Below are 21,536 nucleotides of genomic sequence, written 5' to 3'. Positions count from 1 at the left end.
CAGACAGCCTTTAGGCCAATCGGGTCTTTGCAAGGAGGCAGCCCCAATGCCCTTACACAAACGCTTGAGGGCAGGGTCTCAAACTGCAGTGATTTAAGAATAGGCAATCCTGCTTTTCCCACTCGCAGCTGCAACTGTCCGGAGCGCAGCAGCTCTAGGCTGTGGAGTGACCGAGCCCGCAACCTTTACTGAAACTGAAAGGCGAAGTCTTCTTTCGCTAGCTAAAGGCTCAGCCAGGCTTCCCCTCAGAACCCCTTCCTGTCTCTTTTCCCCAGTCGGGATGTGATCCTTGCTCTCACATGCCATCTTGCAAGCAAGTTTTGCCCCTTGCACAAAAATATGTTCTCTTTCATTTGCGGGTTTAATTAAAAAAAAATGTAACAATATCGCACGGGTTTCGGAGTCGTCCTGAAATCCATCCCACTGTTGAAAACTGAAAAATGGGTGTAATTTGCGCTCGGAAAGTGATGTTAGGGTCACGGCAATTTCCCGGGCCGTTATTTATTTTTACTTTAAAGTCTTTAGGGAAGATTTGCTTATGTACTCGGAAACCTTCCAATGCGAAAATACCAGCAATCCCGCTCGCCTTCAACGCGGGAGGGGGGAAGGAGGTGGAGAACAATTACTGAGTGACGCTAATATGGGGAAACTGAAAAGAAATGTCGATTGTTTTTATTGTAATAGAAGGAGTGAGCAAACAGAAAAACCAACCCCGGGTGATCGGAAACAGGCAGACGGAGAATTAAAAGCGGGTTTCAGGCCGCAACAGGCCCCTCCCCTGCCCTCGGAAGAAGAACGCGGACGGTGAGCGCTAGCAGTCCGCCGCGCAGATCCCGCAGCCTTTAGCGGGCGGAGCTGGCCGCTGCCGAACCCGCAGCACTATGAAGAATTTCAGAGCTCGAGTCCACCCTCGGGCTGCAGCTTGAGCTGCCTCGCGGAGCTAGGCAGAGGGTTCTGAACAGGGAGGCTTATCCGTGAAAAAGGCTGAGCAGTCGCCGGGCGACTCTCCAGCGTTTTTGCGCGGCGCTCGGCATCGGGTTCCTGAAACTTCTCCTGGGGATGGTGCAGAACCGCAGGTCAGTGTGTGGGCGCCTCCCGCATCCTTCCCCCTAACTCGGGCATGGTTAATACCCTGCGGGCTGACTCCCTTCTTAGCACCTAATGTTTGTTCCCTTTGGTGGTCCCAGCTTTGGACCCGCAGCTCCAAGCACGGATCTGCCTGGACTAGGGTGGACCCCTTCTAGGCCTTGGGCACGGGGCGCGCTTCTGGCTGCCCCTGTTGCAGCAGTTGCTACGAGGTGCAGTGGGCAGAGGAACCGATGCTGACCGTGTGAAGCAGGGCCTTCGCTGTGGGCCCAGGTCTAGAAAAGCCGGAACTCTCCCCCCCCCCCGCCCCGCGCCTCACCGCAATCCCGGGTTCACCCTAGCAATGGCTTTCCTGTGAGGGAACCAGAGTCCCTCAGAATGGTTGGAAGAAATCACTGTACTCTGAAAATCACTGCCTCGTCCTCCGGCTGTCTCCGGTGCCTGGAAACTCCCACAATGTGCGAGAGGCGGCGCCGTCCTCTGGCTTTGCTGGGGATCCAGTCTCTTCCCAGCAGGAGGGCAATCTTCTATACCAGCTCTGCTCATCCTAACTGCCACTGAGAACAGGAGGACTCTTCTCCCGCCACATGCATACACTTTACTCTTCCACTCGCAGTAATCCCTGGCCTGCGTCCGCAAGCTGACATCCGGGCAGGTTGGGGGTCGGGACAGGTCTCCCCGAGTCCCGCACAATCTACAGCACCCCTTCATGATCTCAGTAGCTCTTGGGTGCTGTCTGCCAGTCTCTTGAGGGCGACCTTGGAAGGAGCTAGATTCCCCGTCTCCATACCTCTCCTCAGATCCCGCTAGAGCCAGGAGGGGCGCGCCACAGGTGATGGCCCGTGACACTGGGACCGCTGACTGATTTATGGAGACTTTACAACATCTGGCCTGGGTCCGCGGGGGCAGGGCTGAGTCCAGCCGAGAAAAAGCACTGAGGGCTAAAGCTTCCCCACCTGTAAGCCCAGGCCCAGCCGTCCTGGGCCCGGCTTTCCGCCAGCGGGTGTACCCCGGGGTAAGATCAGTGCCAAGTGTGTGGATTCCCCCCACCTAGTTAGCCTCCTCCTTCACACTTTCTGGCCCGGCCAGCTTCCATCTCCCATTGAATAAATATTTACCCAGAGAAGGGGTTACTCCTCGGAGAAGGCCTCGACAGCGCCTAGGGAAAAGCTTTTGGCTTCTCCCTGGCTAGAACCAGCTGCAGGCCTTACTGATTGTGTTTTGGTTTTGGTCTTAAATTTCCTTTTAATCGAAATTCTTCCGATCCCTGTGTGATCTCCTGCGTCCAGAAGGGGCAGTAACCAGGGGGCGCTGACCCCAGGTGACCCTTGCTATTTCTCCAAGTCCCGTATCCCTATTCTCTCTCTTCTCTCTCCCTTCTTCCTAATTCCTCTCCTCCAGGTCAGTTGCTCTGGCTCAGCTATTTCGCCCCTACACTCAGTGTGCGACCCCTGACCCCCGTTCGGAGGATTCAGCACCAGCCCTTCCAGCTAAGATCCAGCTGCCAATGTTTGCTTCTGTGTTTCTGCTCCTGAGTATGTAGGCTTCCGCTTCCCTGGGATGCTTAGTGGCCCACAGCGTCAAAGAAGACTCTTTGCGCGCTTTGAGCTGATAGCGCTTAGCACCCTGCACCGCCCGCAAGAGGTAGGCCTGCTGAGCTCCGCACCGCGGGAACCGATGTGCTCCGTGAGAAGCTGTCTAAGCGTGCCTAAGGGAGTTCGCGGTAACTGAGGCTACATGTGCTCAGCTATAGCCAACTCCAGCAGGTGGATGGCAGCGGACCTGCGCGTGAGCCAGTGAGATGCGTGGCTGCTGAAGGAGATAACCGAGAGAAAGAGGATGTTGTATGTTAAGTCCACCTAGCCCAAGCGCTGAACCATATGGATCTCTGGATCATTCCCAGCTGGTGGTGTTAGACCCTCAACGGGGCATCGGGTCTTGCCAACCTGTAGGCTGAAGAACCCTGTAACGGTATAGCGGCCCCAAAGAGTGAGAAAACGCTCACTGGGTGCGCTGAAGTGGGGCAATGAATCAGTTTAGAGGTCGCCACTCACTGCCAGTGTCTGAGGGGGGCGGGGGCATTCCTGGTCAAGTTGTAGAGCCCGTTCATTCCTTAGCGCAAGCCTAAGGCAAAATCGTAAACTCAGCTCTGAAGTCGAAAAGTCTCAATTAATTTACACGTTATCCCTAAGAAGGAGCTACTTTTAAAATCTTGGATTCCCGAGAGCCCTCCTTGTTGTAAAGCGCCAGGAGGTGCCACATAACAGGTATTGGGTAACAGACCAGGGTAAAATCTCTCAAGTCAAAATTGGAGAAGACTTTAAACATTTGAAACCAACAAACAAAAAGGGAATAAATTCAAGTATTTCTAGATTTAAGACGTTTCACAAGATCTCGATTGTGAAAAATCAAACGTGTTTAAATTCGTCTTCATCTTTCAAATCCTTCAGACACTAAGTAAATTCGGATTTAGAATATGTCCCCATCCTAGAAGTGCGAGGATCTGGAGATCAAAGTTCATTCTGAGAAGCACAGCTGATCATTACTTTTTTCCTGGGTTCTTGTCATTTGTTGGCTAGCCATCTGGGCCCAGTCAGCTTCCCTCTGTGTAGCCACACACATACCTCGGGACTGTGGGAGGATCAGCTTAAATACTGTGTACACAAGAAGGAGCGTCGTGACCATCAAGTAGCACTATCATTGTTCTCTATCCGAAGTAGTAGGAATCCACAGATTCATTTAAAATATTCACCTTGTTTATTATTTTGTTCACATTCTTCACAGACTTTACTTCAAATGTTAATAAGCTTGGCCTCCAAAAAGCATAGTGTACACTTTAGACAAGAGTGAAGGAAAGTGAAAATTCAAATATAGGCAGAATCCCAGGGCCCCTGATAGCTAAATAGAAGTCACCAGAATTACATACATATGTAGTCTCCGTTGTCAACCTTCTTGGGACTAAGACTGACACATATAAGTAAGACCCTTTTGCTATGGCTCACTGGTTTGGAGGGCCCTGGCAAATTCTTACACCAGGAACTCACTGCCCTGCACCATAGCTGAATACCGCGGAGGGGTGGCCTCTACCCCGACAGCTGGCCTTTATCGGGAGCTCCTTATGCACTGGCGATCGGTCGACGTGGGAGTGTGAGCCAGCTTTAGCTACGTGTAGTAAAGTTCTCCGCACACAGCAAAGTTGTGTGCGTGTGATTGTTTTGCGCGCAGGCGAGATCTCTGCTTGGAGCCCAAGTTGACACTGCGCTCCTGGATGAGTTCAGTGTGCTAAGTCAGCCGCAAGAGGGGCCTCCTTGGCCTTAACACCTCTGGCTCGGCCTCACAGCTACCCACTGGTCTCTCTGACCCACCTACCTTCTCACACCTACGTTCTTGCCACCTGGAGTAGTCTGGAATGAGGTGGAATCGGTGGGTAACAGAACTTCCCTCCTGACAGCCCCCGAAGTCCTGCATGGTCGGTTATTCTAAGACTCCCCCATCCTTGTAAACAGTGCTGCGCTTCCCACCTAGAGTCTTAACTTCCATTCTGAGGTGTTCAACGTTCCCACCTAGGGGGTCTCCTCGGTCTCTATCCCCTCCTAGTCATTCATATTCAGACCAAAAGCTTTCATTTGCTTATTCAGCATTTTTAGCAGCCTGATTTGCTTTCTGCTTGTGCCTCCCCCCCCCCAAGATGTCAAATACCCATTTTCATTCTATTTAGTCACCCAGGTGCGGAGCCAGCCTGAAAAAGACAGCGGAAGGAGTTTCCCGGACCGCGCTGTCACTCACCGAACGACACCAATCATCACGCAGCTTGCCCTCGGACCCTCCTCTTTGGGGGTGTGCCCTTAGTGAGTGATAGACGGAGCCGCCCGGCCCTACTCAGCCCAGCCCACGTTACTGCTTAGATTGAAATGCAGAACTCAAGCCTCTTTCATCAGGGCACAGACTTCCTTTTACTCCTTCCTTTTGCACTCTCGCCTCCTCCTCCCGGGGAGAAGCTGAGGTACCAGCAACCCGGAGCAGCGACAGGTCGGGCCACTGAGGCCGTGAGAAAAGTTTTTTTCTGGGAGTGTGGAACTGGGGCCCGGTTGGTGTACTGTTCGGAGCAATGGGTGAGTGGCGGCGGGGGACGCTGTCAGAACCGAGAAGGGAGGGAGGGAGGGAGCGAGCGGGCGAGGGAGGGAGGGAGGGAGTGCGAGGGCGCGCGCCACTGAGCGCTCACACTCTCCTTATTGACTTTGCTCGTGTTCCTACAAGTTGTAGGAACACGCTAAGGGTCAGCGACGCACAGCAGTTCAATCCGAACGCTGGCTACTGGGTTTCTGTTGGTGCCATTTTCCGATTTTAAGAGAAAAGAGCTGTGGCATTGGCGAGCTCTACAGCTCCAGTGGAAACCCAAGTTTTGTTTTACACACGCACACACAAGCAAACAAAAACTTTCCAGCTTCCCCTAGACTTTGCGCGGGTCTCCGGGAGCGGCGCTGGTGACGAGTTGGTGGTGGGGAGGAGCGGCCCATGGACTTTTGGCTAGGAGGGGCGCGTTCGGGCGTCAAGACGGATTTCCCCGCCTGCTTGGGAGACTTCAGCACTCGAGCGGCCCTGAGTCTCGCCACATTACTTGCCTGTAGCAGCCGCCCTCACCAGGGATGAGAAAGGGATTCCAACCGACCCGAGATTGTTTTGGGCCGTTCGGCAATGTTCGGGGACCTATGGTTTGGGGACAGTACAAGTGGTTAGTCAGGGGTGGGTGCGTTAGTTCTGTCCCCGGACACTCACAGTCCAAGTGGCAGGCGGCTGTCCCAAGCGGCGGGTGCGCGTCCCCGCGCGCTGTGTGTTCCTTTTGCAGAGCCAGCTTTCGGGGAGGTGAACCAGCTGGGAGGAGTGTTCGTGAACGGAAGGCCGCTGCCCAACGCCATCAGGCTTCGTATTGTGGAACTGGCCCAACTGGGCATCCGACCGTGTGACATCAGCCGCCAGCTACGGGTCTCTCACGGCTGCGTCAGCAAGATCCTGGCGCGCTACAATGAAACAGGCTCGATCTTGCCCGGAGCCATCGGGGGCAGCAAGCCCCGGGTCACCACTCCCACCGTAGTGAAACACATCCGGACCTACAAGCAGAGGGACCCCGGCATCTTCGCCTGGGAGATCCGGGACCGCCTGCTGGCGGACGGCGTGTGCGACAAGTACAACGTGCCCTCGGTGAGTTCCATCAGTCGCATTCTGCGCAACAAGATCGGCAACTTGGCCCAACAGGGTCATTACGACTCATACAAGCAGCACCAGCCCGCGCCGCAGCCTGCGCTTCCCTACAACCACATCTACTCATACCCCAGTCCCATCACGGCGGCTGCCGCCAAGGTGCCCACGCCACCCGGGGTGCCCGCCATCCCCGGCTCGGTGGCCATGCCGCGCACCTGGCCCTCTTCGCACTCTGTCACCGACATCCTGGGCATCCGCTCCATCACCGACCAAGGTAAGGGCTCAGAGACCTAGCGTCAGGACGTGCAGAGCCTGTCTTCGCACCCCCGCGGGGATCCCAGTGTCTGCGGCCTCGGGCTCGGTGTCCATCCCACCACCTGAGGCTTTTTTTTTCTTTGGAAACGTAAGGAGACTTCCCAGGGGGTGTCCTGATCTCATTAACTTGAAACTCACGCCCCTCGTTTCCTTGCCACACACAGTCTCCAGCCTCATCTCAAACTACCAGACCCATAACATCCCCCGTCCCCAACACATGGTTCGCATTTTCCACCCTCCCCCGCCCCTCGCGCTGCGGCAGCCTCAGCGGGCTGGCTGGCTTGGTGAGCGCTGCCCGGGCCCACTTGGGGCGCAGCCCTGGAGGCCCGAGCCGACTTAAGGTTGCCGGCGGCAGATGCCGCTACAGGCAACTTGTTTGGGGGATTAGATGTGACTGCTAGCAGTCTCCTACGTTGTGGAAATTGTAATATTCTTCTTGGATTCAGGCAATCAGGCCAAATTCGCTCAGGCAGGAAGTTCAAATGTCACCTAATTGGTTTCATTCTTATGCTTCACTTCATTTTCCTCGGAAACGGAGGTCCCGCTTACTGCTAGTAACTTTGTAACTTGCATTTAGCTGATTCCGGGTTCCCCTTTCTCCTCCCCCCACCTCACTTTTACCTTAACAGAGACATCAATACCACTGCATATGACGCAGACAAAATTATATGCCGTCCTTTCTACTGTTTTCCCCGGAGCCTGCCCCTTTCTTTTAGGGTCCCCTAGTCCCCGGGAAACAAGTGGACGCGTGTATCTAGTTCTTGCACGGGTTCAGCGATGCCACCCCACTGTTCCTTTCCTTTCTCACCCCTGACCTTGCCGAGTCCGAGGTCTTTCTGCGTGGTCAGAACGATTCCCGGGGCCCTCCTGCTCAGTCTGGCTTCCGCAGGAGACCTGTGTTTGTTTTCTTTTACTGCGCTGTTAAAAAATAAATAAAAAGGCGTTAACTTCTTTCTTGGTAGGGAGAAAAGAAAGTAAAAATGCGGTAGACATAGAATTTAAATAATGCAGAAATAGCCTACCTTCTTAATTTCTAAGCATAAAGTTTAAAAAGTGCAGAGGGGGGAAAAACTAAATAGGAAAGGGGGAAATAGTTCCTTTAATTATTTCCTGCCTTTTGCTGTTGCCACCACATTGGCACAATTACCTTTTTAAGCAATTAAAGCAGGGCCCTGATTTCTTATCTTCTTGTTTTTTGACCATGAATTTACAGGAATCCAGTTTTGTCTTATTTGGAGCTAGTTGGGGCTTTAGTTGGAGAGACTTTGCCCTTGATTTATAGGATAAACTGACCTCACTGACATTTAAAGGAAGCCCCTGTTCATGGGAAAGTGTGAGATCAGCAGAAATGGAAGCTCACAGGGGGATCTCAATTTCTTAAGATAACTTCAGGCTTGTGCCCACCGAGTGCCTTTTGTCTGGAAAGGCAAAGAACTCAGGCAGTTCTGGACCCAAACAGTCTCTTGGTGCAAAAATTAGGAGCACAATCTATTTCTTTGGAAGGGGGAGACATAGTGAAAAAAGGCTGATGGAGTTGAAAAGAAAACTTTTCTTCTCTAGGGATCCTACAATCAGACCAAATGTCAATTAGGAAAGTATAGGATCATGGAGAGGCACAACTTTTCATTGTTGTTGATTGTGGATGTCAGCTTTGAACAACATGGTTTCAGACAAATCTGTAAACACAGAATGATAATTTCTTTGAAATGATCGCCCCTTTAAAACACTGTTTTGGATGGAAGTGTTTAAAATTAAGCTATGGTGGCTTTGTCAAAAGTCACTCTTCAATCCCTAGCTCCAAAATAGGAAACAAAAAGACATCACTTGTGGTCTAAGTATCTCCTTTAAAATTTTATTTGGACACTTAAAGATGCCACTAATTCAATATGCACAACAATCGATATTGTGGTAATCACCTTACACTATATAATTTTCTTTGCATCTCCATCAAGAAATAAAAGGGTAACTGGTGGCTTCCCCCCTTTTCTTAATACTTGATTCTACTTTCATTTTTATTTCATTTTCTCTTATACTTAAAAAAAAACACTGTCTATATTTCTGCCACTGGCACTAATGCTATTTACAGTGTCAGCGACAGAATTTATTTCTGAGTCATACACATATAACCTCATATATTTAATGTGTACAGAGAGCACAGAAGAATAGTCCCTTGCTCAAACAAGTTGGAAATCTTGCATTTTGCATGTGTATTGTGTGCATCATTTAGGTATTTGTTTGCAAAGGACTTTGCAGGTCTTTCGCCCTATTTGTTGACATAAGTACCAGATCCCCACAATGCAGTGAGCACTTTTCTAGATGTCTCTGAACACCAAACCAGGTACCTCAGGTCAGGGCACTCCTCTCTCCATTTTCAAACTGCCACAATCTCAGATCTTTGTCACCTCCCTCCAGTTCGCCCCAGGTTAAAGAAAAAAGGTATTCAACCTCACAGGTTCTTTCTATGAGGTTCATTCGGGAAAATTCTCAATTTCTTCCACGGAAAGGAGGAGGGAAATCCAGGGCTGCTTGAAAACAAAAGGCAAAACCCACCAAAATCCCAAACGATCTTCATGCAGGCAGGGGTGGAACGACTCAGAGAGGCCTACTCTTCGGCGAGTACAACTTTACTAGGTCCTGGGCAGTGAGTGGTGGAGGCCGCAGATGGCCACAGGGACCCTCTGGGCCACCCTCTTCCCGCCCCCGGGAGCACTCGGGTTGCTGGGCTAGGTTCCGGCCGCGTCTCCGGAGGGGGGCAAGCGGGCAGGCCATCAGCTTGACATCTTCTCCTCCTTCCCAGGAGTGAGCGACAGCTCCCCCTACCACAGCCCCAAGGTGGAGGAGTGGAGCAGCCTGGGCCGCAACAACTTCCCTGCTGCCGCTCCGCACGCGGTGAACGGGCTGGAGAAGGGAGCCTTGGAGCAGGAAGTCAAGTACGGCCAGGTGAGGAGGCGAGGGCCTGGCCAGGTGGGCCGCGCGCCGAGGGGTTTGGGAGGTGGAGGACTCAGGTCCCTTTCTGAGCCCTAACCGAGAGGAACCCAGGCTGAGGACCTGCTGCTGCCACTAGCCGGAATCCCAGTCGATGGAGGCAGGACAGAGGCTGCTGCCTCCGAGGGCAGAGTTGAGGCCACGACCCCTCCACCCGCGCCCGCCAGAGGCCAGGAGCGCTCGCCAGGGCGTGTGCCCTGGGAAGCGCTTTCAGGCCTGTTTGGACCGGGGAGCGCGGGCAGGCCGCGCCTGAAGCCCTTCCGTTATTCGCAAAGGGGCTAGAATTAACCAAAAAAGGAATTTCCTAAAGGCCGGGGCCTCGCAGCCTGGGGTTCTCAGAACTGCGCCCGACATGGATCGCGGCCTCCGAGCCAGGGGCGCAGGAGGATGGTCGCTCGGCCCTGCGGGACCCCGCCTGTGGCGGGACCTCCAGCTCCGACCGCTCCCCGAAGGTGGTTCCGAGAGAGACCAGAGAAACCTAACAGAGTTGCCGTTTCCCGATTAAAGGTCGCATCGTCCTCTCCCAAGGGAGGTTAGTGAGAAAACCTCAAATTATACGGACTGGCTTTGGACCATTTAATTTTTCTTTCCCTCCGTCCCACCCCCAACTCTCCAAAATAAAATTTAAAACACTTGTGTCCCCCTCCCCCTGGGGGAGGCTAAGGAATCACCACAACGAAACCCCAAGAGACTGAGTCTAAATTCCTCACTAAGATAGTCAAGAGTTGGAAACTCTCAAAAACCGGACTTGAAGGCAGACTGAGGTGTCCTTGAGCAGACCTCTGTAGGTTTGCAAATTTCTTAATCCCCAACTCCAACTTCAAAGCCTCAAAATACTTAGTTTTTGTTTGATTATTTTGAAGGCTTACAAAGTTTAATGCTTTCTTACAGGTTAAAATCAGCTTTTAAACTTATTATTAATAAATTATTAATAATAATGTATTATTCTTATTCATGGGGGGCAGCCCGGTGTGTGTGTGATCCTAGTCACTATTTTCTCTAACAAAGCCCATTTCCACTTCCTCTTTCCTCCCTGATTTCGTTCAATCAGAGTCAGAATGCATATCAGCTATCCCATGATAAACACCACACAGAAAATGGCAAGAGGAGAATCCTCTTCTTTAGTCTCTTTCTGTTGCAAAGAATGCCAATGGGATATTATAAGGAAGTTTATCGTTTTCTTTTACAAAAGGGCCCCATTTATTTCACCATTCATCAAATATGTGCAATGGTTAGAAGCTCTGATCTAGCACCACCACTTCTTAAGCAAGTTATTTAATTTTTTTAGGGCCCTCATTTCTTTATCTTTAAAAGGAAGAAATAATAGTCCCAACGTCAAAAGATATTATGAGACTTCAATGAGATGATGCAACCGTATGGCACATAGTAAGCACTCAGTAAAAATTACCTATGTTCTAAATGGTACAGATTGACTTTTAAAAATCAGCCATATTTAAAATAATACACGTTGTTTAGAGAGCCCATAGCAAGAAAAAAAAAAGTCAAAGCATTTTGTTACAAACACTAAAAAGATTGTATACAAAACACTGAACATAGTAGCAAGCATTTAAATAGGTATTTAGTGCTTTTTATTAGCTCACCATTTCTTGGAATAATATTGTGAAGTATAGTTTTAAAAGTTTCTAATTCTTCTGTGTAGTTGATGAACCCAGCTTATGTATAAACCAGCCTTATAATCCAAAACATTTAGTTATTTTCATTTTTAGTCTTTTGACTTACATATGTTGTAAATCATTTTATTCTTTTGACTTACATTGAAGAAATGGTTAATTTATGATACATTTCAAAACCAAACTGTCAATTAATTTAAAATGAGAAAATTAAATATGATTTCAAATAATCCACTCGATGTATTCTGAACACTAAAATAGATTACCTTTTATACACTGAATTTGAAATCATATTTATTATTGATTAGTTAGTTTTACAAAAGCAAGTGATTTAAATCAGTGGTCACATATTGCTCTAAATATTTAAGAGAACACATTTTATTTTTTTTTTACATAATAAAAATGATTTTAATCAAACTAATATTTGAAAAGTTCTGAATTGTAACATGCTTGTCTTCTGCTTTGTCATGTAGGTAGGTAATTAAAATGATGCAGAATTTCAGAATATGAAAAGTAAATCAGTTACTAGTCTATTATGATTATTAAAATAGTGCTTAATACTGACAATAGGCTACATAGGCATATAAGCTTAGGTTGTATCAGTTTTTGATCCGTTTTGGACTTTACCTTCATTGAGGGTAAAGTGATATATTAACATTCACTTATAAAAATGCAAAGGTGAAGTGTATAGCATATGTGTGTGTATGCATTTCTCTTACTTGTTATCTTTCAAAATGTTATTATATTCCAATCAAAATGTGAACTCAGGTAACATTTCCCCCTCTGTATGAATAACTATCAAAACTTGAAAGTTTTTGACAAAAGCTGAAAATTTTTGCCCAAAATAATTTAGGGCATTTATGGTTGTTATTAAATAATGCAAAATGATATTATACCAGTTTAGTGTATAAAGGAGGAAATTGAGAATTCAGAATCAGGACTTAGAGCACATTTTCTCAGAAGTCCCCTATAAAATTACCAAATGGCTAAACTAGCAACTAATTATGGATCCTATTGATTACTGTAATCTACAGTTTTTAAGTTACATGGAAAGATAGAAAGAGGACTGTGCAACTATATACATATCTTTTGTTTTAAAAAATTAGTTTAGAATATTAAAATTTTCTCTTACACATTAACACTACACCCTAATTGACATATTATTATTCAGAAGACTTTATTGAGTATCTCTGAAGATAGAATATTTACTTCTTTTAGCTTTTCCACCTACATTTAATATTGAGCTGGACATTTTAATCTCAGCTAATTCTGAATGACAACAATGTTCCCTGGTCCTAATGACTGATTCTGTTCTGTTAAAAGCATAAAACTGCTATTGAATATAATCAAATGGCAAAAGAACATTAAAGAGACAAACAAGAGGTTGGACTATATCTGCCCTTTTACATGGAACTTGTCGAATTAATGCCTTGTTTTATTCAAACAGTTTATAAGTAACTATATTGTTCTTTTCTACAAATGAATATACTTTCTCAGAAAAAATTATTGCTTATCTGGTCCTTTAAAGTAATCTGAATGGTAGATTTACAAGCTTTCAGTTTCTTCATTTTGGGGTTGCATATGTTAACTCAGTAGCTTTAATATAACACCAATTACAAATTGAGATATCAGAAATAGAGAATAGTCTATAAATGCTTGAATTTCTAAAAGTTCAGAATTAAATATGTTGTGAGAACAGTTAAATTTAAAGACATGATCTGAAATTTTCAAAAAGCATTCACTTTGCGAAAATTGTCTTTGAATTGTCTTTGAATTGAAGATAGTACTCAGAATCCTGAATGTAATTTTCTAGTGCATTATTTTAAAAACTAGCTGTCCTTGGGGACATATAGTTCTCATGAAGGTAGAAGTGAAGTTATACTGAATTTTCTTCATTTCAAATAAAGTTAACTTTTGTTAAATAATTTATAATTTTATACAGAATGAAATCTTAGACAAATACTAATAAAGAGTGTTTGAAATTGGTAATATTATTTATTATGAAAAATATTATTTGACCTGGCTAACTTTTAACTAGTATTAGTTTTAATCAAAAGGATAATTAAGAAATTTTAAGCTTATTCAAAATAACTCAAAGAAAAGATTCTTAATGTTCTTACCCAGGAAATGATAATAAATGCTTGAGGCAGTGGATGTTCTAAAAACCATGATTTGATTATTACATGATGTATGCATGTATCCAAATACCACACTGCACCCCATCAATTGTACAATTATTTTGTGTCAACAAAACACAAAATGAAACTTTTAAAAAAAGCTGTTGAAGGCTATACCAATTTTAATAACATTTTAGAAAAATTAGAATTAAAATTTGGAAACTTTTTAAGTACTGTGCAGCAGCTTCCCACTACCTGGAGACATTTAGCTCTGCAGTGTGATAACTAAACATAATTAAGATCCTTGTGGGTGAATGTTAAAACCATATTTGTAACCATCATTTCATTTTATCAGGTTTGTTTTAGTAGGTCATTACATAATGAATTAACAAGGGAAGAACAATAGTTAGGAAAATGATTTTTAAAAAAAGCATCTTGCTTTTTTGCAGATATGAAACTTTTCTTGATTATGATATCAATATTGAAATTCTAGGTGAAGTACAACTTCATTGTGGCTAAATATACTTTAACATAAAGCCAAGGTAAATATATTTTATGAGAAGGAGACGACCAGTGCTGATAAGTGGATGATAGATTGGGCTAGAGATTCTGGCACTGTAATTTGTGTTTTCTTCAAGAGAGAATATGTTGAGCGGACAGTTCCCCAAATTTGAAAAATAAACTATAAGCTCTAATTGCCAGTTATCATAACAGTCCCCTCTCCCTATGGTCACAAGTATTTGGATACTACTGCAATTCCTCTTGGAAGGAAAAGAGGAAAAAATGGAATAATCATAAATCCAATAATGAAATGTGTAGTTCAGAAATTTTGTTTACTTTTTAAACAACTTTATTCATTTTGTTTAAAGTGTAATGTTAGCTCTGTGATAAAGGGTACCTAGCTTTTTTGTTTTGTCCTTAAACTACCACATCTTTTGCTTTCACAAATCTATAGTAACTTGAGTTTAGAAAATGTCTAAGATGTGTTCTATTTTATGGGGATACAAGGTAATTAAGGCAGGTCCCCGTCTTTGAACAGGTTCTAATCTAGCCCTCTGCTGACATAGCTTTTCAACATGTTCATTAAAACTACTTTTTAAAAACTGAAAAATCTACTTCTCTCATATTTTAGAACAGGTGAAATGAAAGTTCATGCTTTCATTCTTCTCTGATAACCATAACCAGAACTACATTTCATTTTAAATATTGTTTTAGACTGTTTCCCGTAATGTTCGTGTGATGAAAGTTGTCTTTTCCTAAAAATACTCCACAAAGAAAATAACTTATTTTTTCCAGGGTATGCATTTTGGTCTGTTTTTCATTGTGTTAGTAAATCTTATTTTCAAAATTAGGCAGAAGATAATATGCTATAGGGAAGGCCCTTGCATAGTCCTTCAGAGTAAGGAATTCTCAAGGTTCCCATAGAAGATCTACACGAAAAATAAATTGATGGATTGAAGTCTTATTTATTAAATATTTAGGCAAAGTCATTTTCAAAAATGAGATTTCCATTACATGCCCATTGCTGAAGTTTCATTTGGAAAATTTGTTTACTCTTCCCTGGGGATTCCATATGTTGGTTGATTTATAAATCATATTTACAATCCAATTAAATAGAGTAATTTAGCATGTTTGCTCCCACTATATTTATGGTGTACATTTGGTAGTGTGCTCAGCTAGCTAGCTTTTCAGATTAATTACATGCCCTTCAATGAAAACATTAAACAGATTTGGGGAGTTTAAGTCGTGTACTCTTTTACTCGAAAGAATAAACAAACATCAATGCTACCTGTAGTTGTTTCCTTTGCAGTGGAAAATTTTACTCTTTCAGTGATTGCTTCATAAATAACAATTACTTTACCCAGTAGAGATTTATATCTTTTACTAATGTCATGTTTCAAAATTAATAGTGAGAAAATTGATGTGTTTATTGAGTCATTCGAATGAATGAATAGTGTAGGTGGCAGGAGGCAGGTACATTTTGAAGCCAGTTGTTCTCTCTTGCTTACTCATTTTTTTCTAAATTTCTAAATCTGAACTTCAAAAGTAAAATGAAAAGTTAAGACCTCCCCTAATCTAGGTCGTTATTTAACCCAAGGAAAAGCTATGGTTATTATTTTTATACTGCTGCTTTTATACTAAGGTTGATTTTTTTAAAGCAAACACTAAGCAAGAAGAAATCACCCCTTTTTGAGCTTTTCTTTCTACCCTTTCTGTAATACAGAGGGGATTCTGTCAATAAAGTGACACTAAATAAAGATTGTAGATTTTAGAGAACTTTGAAGTGTTTAATACTAGTAGAATAATAACATAAAGAAAGTTTGGTATGCTAAGAATGAGAAATTGGACATAAAGGTATAAAATGGTAGTATTTTTTTTTTGCTTGATAAATGAATATAGTCATGGAATAAGTAAGGTACCTGAAGGTAAGGCCTAAGTCTGATATTTTGCTTTCCCTAAGTTCCAGGAGCATTATCTAAGATGAAAGTCATATTTAGCATGGTTTATATTCCAGGGTCAGTGTCTTGGGATGGAATGCAGGGTCTTTACAAGCCAAGCATGCTTTCTACCACTGAGCTGTATTACCAGGCCTTAACATTCTTATTTTACTTTTCTAGGTGCACACTGATCAATAGTATTAAATACTAATTAACCTTAGGAGAAGGCCAAGTATAGATGTGAACATCTTTCCGTAATTCTATTGGAATGACCCCATTCTAAACCTAAATTTCTTTCAGATTATTGGGGAAACTCTGAAGAAAAGTGATTAAAACTATAATCTCTATGAAATGCTGGATTGATAACTATCTGGTTCATTTTCTGAGAACCTTAATGTGAGATAAAATTAGCCATTTGAGATATAATTAGTCATTCTCAAAATGGAGAAAAAAGGATTTTTTTAAAAAAGCAAAAAAAAAAAAAGAGTCTAACAATGAGAATTGAATTCTAGAAGAGGAAAGAATCTTTTACTAAATGTCATCTCAAAAGACAGTCTAGTTTGATATTAATTGGATCTGTCTTCTAATTTTCCAGTAAAAAACCAGCATGATGCACTACAGAAGACCCTGCATCAGACAGGGGCGATAAATTCTTTTAATTCATGGCCATGGACTGGCCACTTGGCTTGGAGTAAATGGATAAATCCTTCCATCTACATCCGTTTTTTTTTTTTTTTTCCCAATGGTGATACCCAATGGTTTCTTTGCTAATGATGCTGTGTTTTGTTTAAAAAAAATGCAGCATCTTTCTTGGGATCCCTTGAAATATATTTTAATTTCAATTGAACATTATATCATATTCATAATATATTATCTTGTAATTGTGATAAACCCAACAGTTTACAATTCATTAATCCTCATAATTCTGTAATATATGTTGAATATTTCTTGGTGCCTAAGACACAGTAGACACTCAAGAAACTTTAATTTCCTTTCTTTTCCCCCATTTTTCAAAGAGTAAACATTGACAAGTAGAAGAATACCAAGGTGTATGTTCTTCCAAACCCAAGATACAAAGTTAATATATTTTTTTTCTTATTTTGTCAGAAATTCATGAGAAATGCTCAACTACACCCACGTATATATTCTTCTTCTACTACTACTACTACTACTACTACTACAACACACACGCACATACACACACACACACACACACACACACACTTTCATTGCAAACATACTTTTTGAGACCCTACCATTGCATTCCCACAGGTGTAAAAATGAAAATAATAGCCAAGTAAATTAAATATAAAACAATTTCCAGGGCGAGTGATGAAGCTGAATGGTAAGAGCTCATGCTTAGCAGTGCAAGGCCCTAGGTTCAATCCCAGTGCTGAAAAAAAGGGAAAATATAAAAAACAACAATTTCTGTTTTATAATTGAATTGGATAAAATAACTAAGACTTGTCTGATTTATTTAAGAATTAAATTGAGTTTTCTAATTGAATTCTCATATTTACTTATATTTCCACTAGGAAATATGTTAATGTGTTAGCCCATTCATGTCATGACCAGGAAATAGGCTTCATTATTTATCTCTAAATAGTGTAGAAATAGAGGAGAAAAAAAAATAAGCTACTTGAAGAAGAGTGCCGAGTGTTCATGCCAGAAGTGGGATTAGAAATCAGGGTGTTTTTGGTGTTGTTAATAGTAACGATACCAACAATAATTTATTGGGTGCCAGAAGAGCACTGGTTTCTAGGCAGGCTTGCCTGCCAGGGCTGTTGCGTTTTGTTTGCAAACAAAGATTTTTTTTTTTTTTCAAACAAAGATCTAAGTTAATTTCAAGAGATTTGTTCATATGGGTTTTAAAAACTCATACTATTGAGCACAAAACATTTTTAAGCAAAATTTCCAATTTTAAAGCCATGCATATGCAATTAATTTGTATTTGGCTAGACAATTTCCTTTCTGATAAAATTTTGGAAAAAAAATCCCAGTGTTCATTAAACAAACAAACAAACAAAACACTTGCAAGACAAAACATGTGATTTTACGTGTCTTTTGTCCAACCAGCATTTTCAACTTGATGTCTTAAAATATGGCCCATGTTTTTATTTATTTTCTTCCAAAATTTTATCAGAAAGGAAATAAAGTCTTGCTAATTTTGTATTTCTAATGTGACAGCCCATACTCTGTGCCTTTTTTTTTTTTACTGGAAATGAAAGCTATACCAACCAGGCCAGTCACAAATGCCTCAACAAAAGAACCAAACAAAACCAAGGCATTGGGATAGTTGACAAAGGCAGTGTGGACAGCTAAACAGATTTCTGAGAGTATTTAATCAACATTAATTCTTTCTTTGCCCTGCTTCTCCTTCCTACATTTCCAAGCTGCAAAAGCAAATAGTGTGAACTTTCTGATTGTAGCTTCCTTAACACTTTTGTGGAAAGAATAATATCTTGCTTTTCAGCCTCATTTATTTAAGTAGCATTTATTTGAGTGCCTTTAGAATTTAATTCAGATCAGATCTAAAAAAAATGCTTCAAAAAGTATAGTAATAATATTGTTAGCTTGCTCAGAATTTATATTTTGCTTCTTTCTAAGAACCTGTGGGTTACAAAAAATGTGATTATGTTTCATCTCTTTTTCTCTTAGGCACCAAACGGTCTCCCAGCTGTGAGCAGTTTTGTGTCAGCATCCAGCATGGCTCCTTACCCCACCCCAGCCCAAGTGTCACCTTACATGACCTACAGTGCTGCTCCTTCTGGTTACGTTGCTGGACATGGGTGGCAACATGCGGGTGGCACCCCACTGTCCCCCCACAACTGTGACATTCCGGCATCGCTGGCCTTCAAGGGAATGCAGGCAGCCAGAGAAGGTAGTCATTCTGTCACCGCTTCTGCACTCTGATGAGAAATTCCGTCTCCAGCAGCTGCTCTCGGGTCTCCCCTTCTCAGCACATCCTCCCCACTTTCCCAGGTTTCACATCCCACCCCTCCTGCCTTCCACCCTTCTTGCCTGGAGAGCTGGCTTTACAGACTCGAATCCTTTGTGCTGATGACACTTAAATATTTCTTGCCATAACCTCTTTCTTGCAGAAAACCTGACACGACTTAGGATTTAAAAACAAAAGCAACGTTAAGGATTGAATGAGACTTTTGTGTTGCCCACACACTGTTTTAACGTAGTGAAGAAATCTACACCCCTCAAAGGGCTTAAGGAACTTTTAAACTAGTCTTTGGTAAAACCACACATGTATATTTATTCTAAATCAACCTGAACTTTTGAAATGTGCAATTGTTGAGATTTTGCAAAATCAATAAAGAAAAACACATGTAGAAAAGAAAGTTATGCTACACCCTCTAATCAAATAAGGTGACCAAGTAAGCCTTAATTTACCATTAGGAAACCAATCAATAATTGACTTGTTTGAGTGATCCTTTGTTTATTTTTAAGAGATAACCTATTTTGTTGATAAATATGTAGAACACAAGCAATTTCTGAATTTAGCTCCTGGTGTTTTGTCTTGGTTCCAAATACAGTAATGTTTATATTTTCTATTAGTTTGTAAATATGGACTCTGGGTGGTGCATTTGTGTCTTCATTCCATGGGATATCCCCCTCTCCCCAAACCTATCTCCTCTCTATTTTGTTTTTCTTTCTTTTTTGCAAAGGTGACTTTCTGGCAACGTCTCTGTCTTTGTTTGGTGGTGGGCTTCTTGGGCTCCTGGACCTCAACTTGCCCCCAAATTTTGTGTGGGCAGTGAAGGCTTCAGCATCATGAAGGACACTTTCTTTCTACAGCAGAGGACTCAAAAAACAGATAAAACAAGCTAGTCTCCCATTTTGTATTCTAGTCAAACAACACACATGCCAAGCATATAAAGATAAGGGGGTGGAAAATATCTGAATGAGAAAGGCTCTAAAGGAAGTCACTTAGAAACAAGTTTAATGTGAAATGTTTTACAAAGACACTTAAAATGAACTTTATGTTAAGAAAACCACTGTGAAACTAAATTGTACTGTTATTGTTGGCTTACCTGTGTGTTCAGCAATCACAGCCCAAAATTATGTTGTACCTTAAAGAAAATGGAAAATTCTGCTCTAATGAATGTAACAATGGCTTGCTGTGAAGTTTACATTGTTGTACAGAACATGTTTCACATGTACGTAAATTGGTGGTGGTATTAGAAATACAAATGCTATTTAATTTTAATGAATTCCCTTTATTCATTTCTGGAATTATAGGATGCAGATTAACTGACAAATCTTACTAGACCAATTTCTTTTTCACTTTAATGTTAATAATAGAGCTGTGGGATATATGTGTGTGTGAGCATGTGATTATGTGTTGTATTTTGAAACAATTGATTTTTCTTTGGTACAATTTTACAGTTCTTATACCTTCTGTTTAGGAAATTATTCCTGCTTGGCAATATAGGCTTTAAAATACATTTTTAGAACATTGGTACAATTCATCTATTGGAAAATTAATATATTGTGGGCTTTTTTGGTATTAATTCTGTGCAATAACTAAAAGGGCACCTCATTAGATATGGATGTTAAAGATGCATTCATTGAGTGATTTCAACTTCTTCATATCTGTGCTGTGCACAGCGACATGGCAATCCAGTTCTGCCTCATAGGTTTCATGGCTTCCTTTAATACTTAGATGGCTAGATCAGTTAGTTTTTCAAATCACTAGGTTGTAAACACTAAGCAGATTTCTGACATACAAGTAATGTTCTAGGAACTGCTTTTTTGCAAGCAGCAGATAACTTATAGAGAGCTTTGAACTGCATTTATTTCTAAAGCAACTGAAGTCTAGTGCTACAAACAGAGGATTACAACTTCTGAGAAGAATAAGCAGAAAGAGCAGATGAACTCTCAGGGCCATAGTCTTCCTTTGATCTTGTAAAACTCCAATTGACATCTGGAGTTCCTAGTCTGGTGAGAAAATAGACTATAAACCAAATGGAACAATGATCCTATCCAATATTTTGGTGGAGACTTTAAAACCATACCATACAAGGTCTCACCTGATGTCCAGCAAAACTGACAAAAAAAGCACAGAATTATTTTCTATCAAATGTTTTTAGGTGGCTACTAAGCATCTTTTAAAAAATATCAAATGTTGTATGGAAACAAAACTAAATGTTATTTTCTTTATCTAAATTAATCTCTTGTTATTGTTATTTATGATTTTCTGGATCCTTTATTTTAAAAAATCTAATATTAGTGATATCAAAGTTTTCATTTCTCTTCCTTCATCTTTTTTTGTTTTTAGCAACCATAAATTCCAATGGAATAATTTTAAAAAGACAACAGAAAGTCCAAATACAATTTGCTATTCAAAGTAAATTATTATTTGAAGCCACTTTAAAAACTCTTGAGAAGGAAAATGGAATGGGATATGGGATTAGGACTATTTAATTTTTAAACATGATTCTTATTATTTAATGTTAACATTTCCTCTGTTTCTTAGAGGGTGAAGGGTTGATATTAAATTGGCAAATGCACTCTTTGGAAATCCTTTTCCATTTTGTCCACAAGGCAGGGTTAAATATTTAATTTCATGGCCTCTGTGCATATAGTGCTCTCTCACAGTATGCAAGAGTATTACCTGCAAGGATAGAATGCAGTTGTGCAACATAGACACATTCTTGTTTCTCTTGGTTTTCTGTTTTTAATGACCCACTTATTGAATATTGGGCTGAAATATAAATTTAAAAAATCACCTTGGAAAGGATGTACAACAGAAG

At 42.2% G+C, this 21,536-nt stretch overlaps 1 protein-coding gene across 1 annotated transcript; it reads left to right on the top strand.

Annotated features, from left to right (window-relative positions):
* The first annotated feature begins 5,732 nt into the window (after positions 1-5,732).
* On the top strand, positions 5,733-19,864 carry Pax9 (paired box 9). The gene is given in 4 exon segments (XM_040276508.2): positions 5,733-5,914; positions 5,916-6,559; positions 9,398-9,540; positions 18,430-19,864. Coding segments are annotated over 4 exon segments (1,224 nt in total). The 3' UTR covers positions 18,685-19,864.
* Positions 19,865-21,536: the final 1,672 nt, after the last annotated feature.

Source organism: Ictidomys tridecemlineatus, chromosome 5 (genome assembly GCF_052094955.1).
Source record: "Ictidomys tridecemlineatus isolate mIctTri1 chromosome 5, mIctTri1.hap1, whole genome shotgun sequence".
NCBI lineage: Eukaryota > Metazoa > Chordata > Mammalia > Rodentia > Sciuridae > Ictidomys > Ictidomys tridecemlineatus.
Note: the sequence above shows the minus strand (reverse complement) of the source record. Positions and strands in the feature narration are given on the sequence as shown.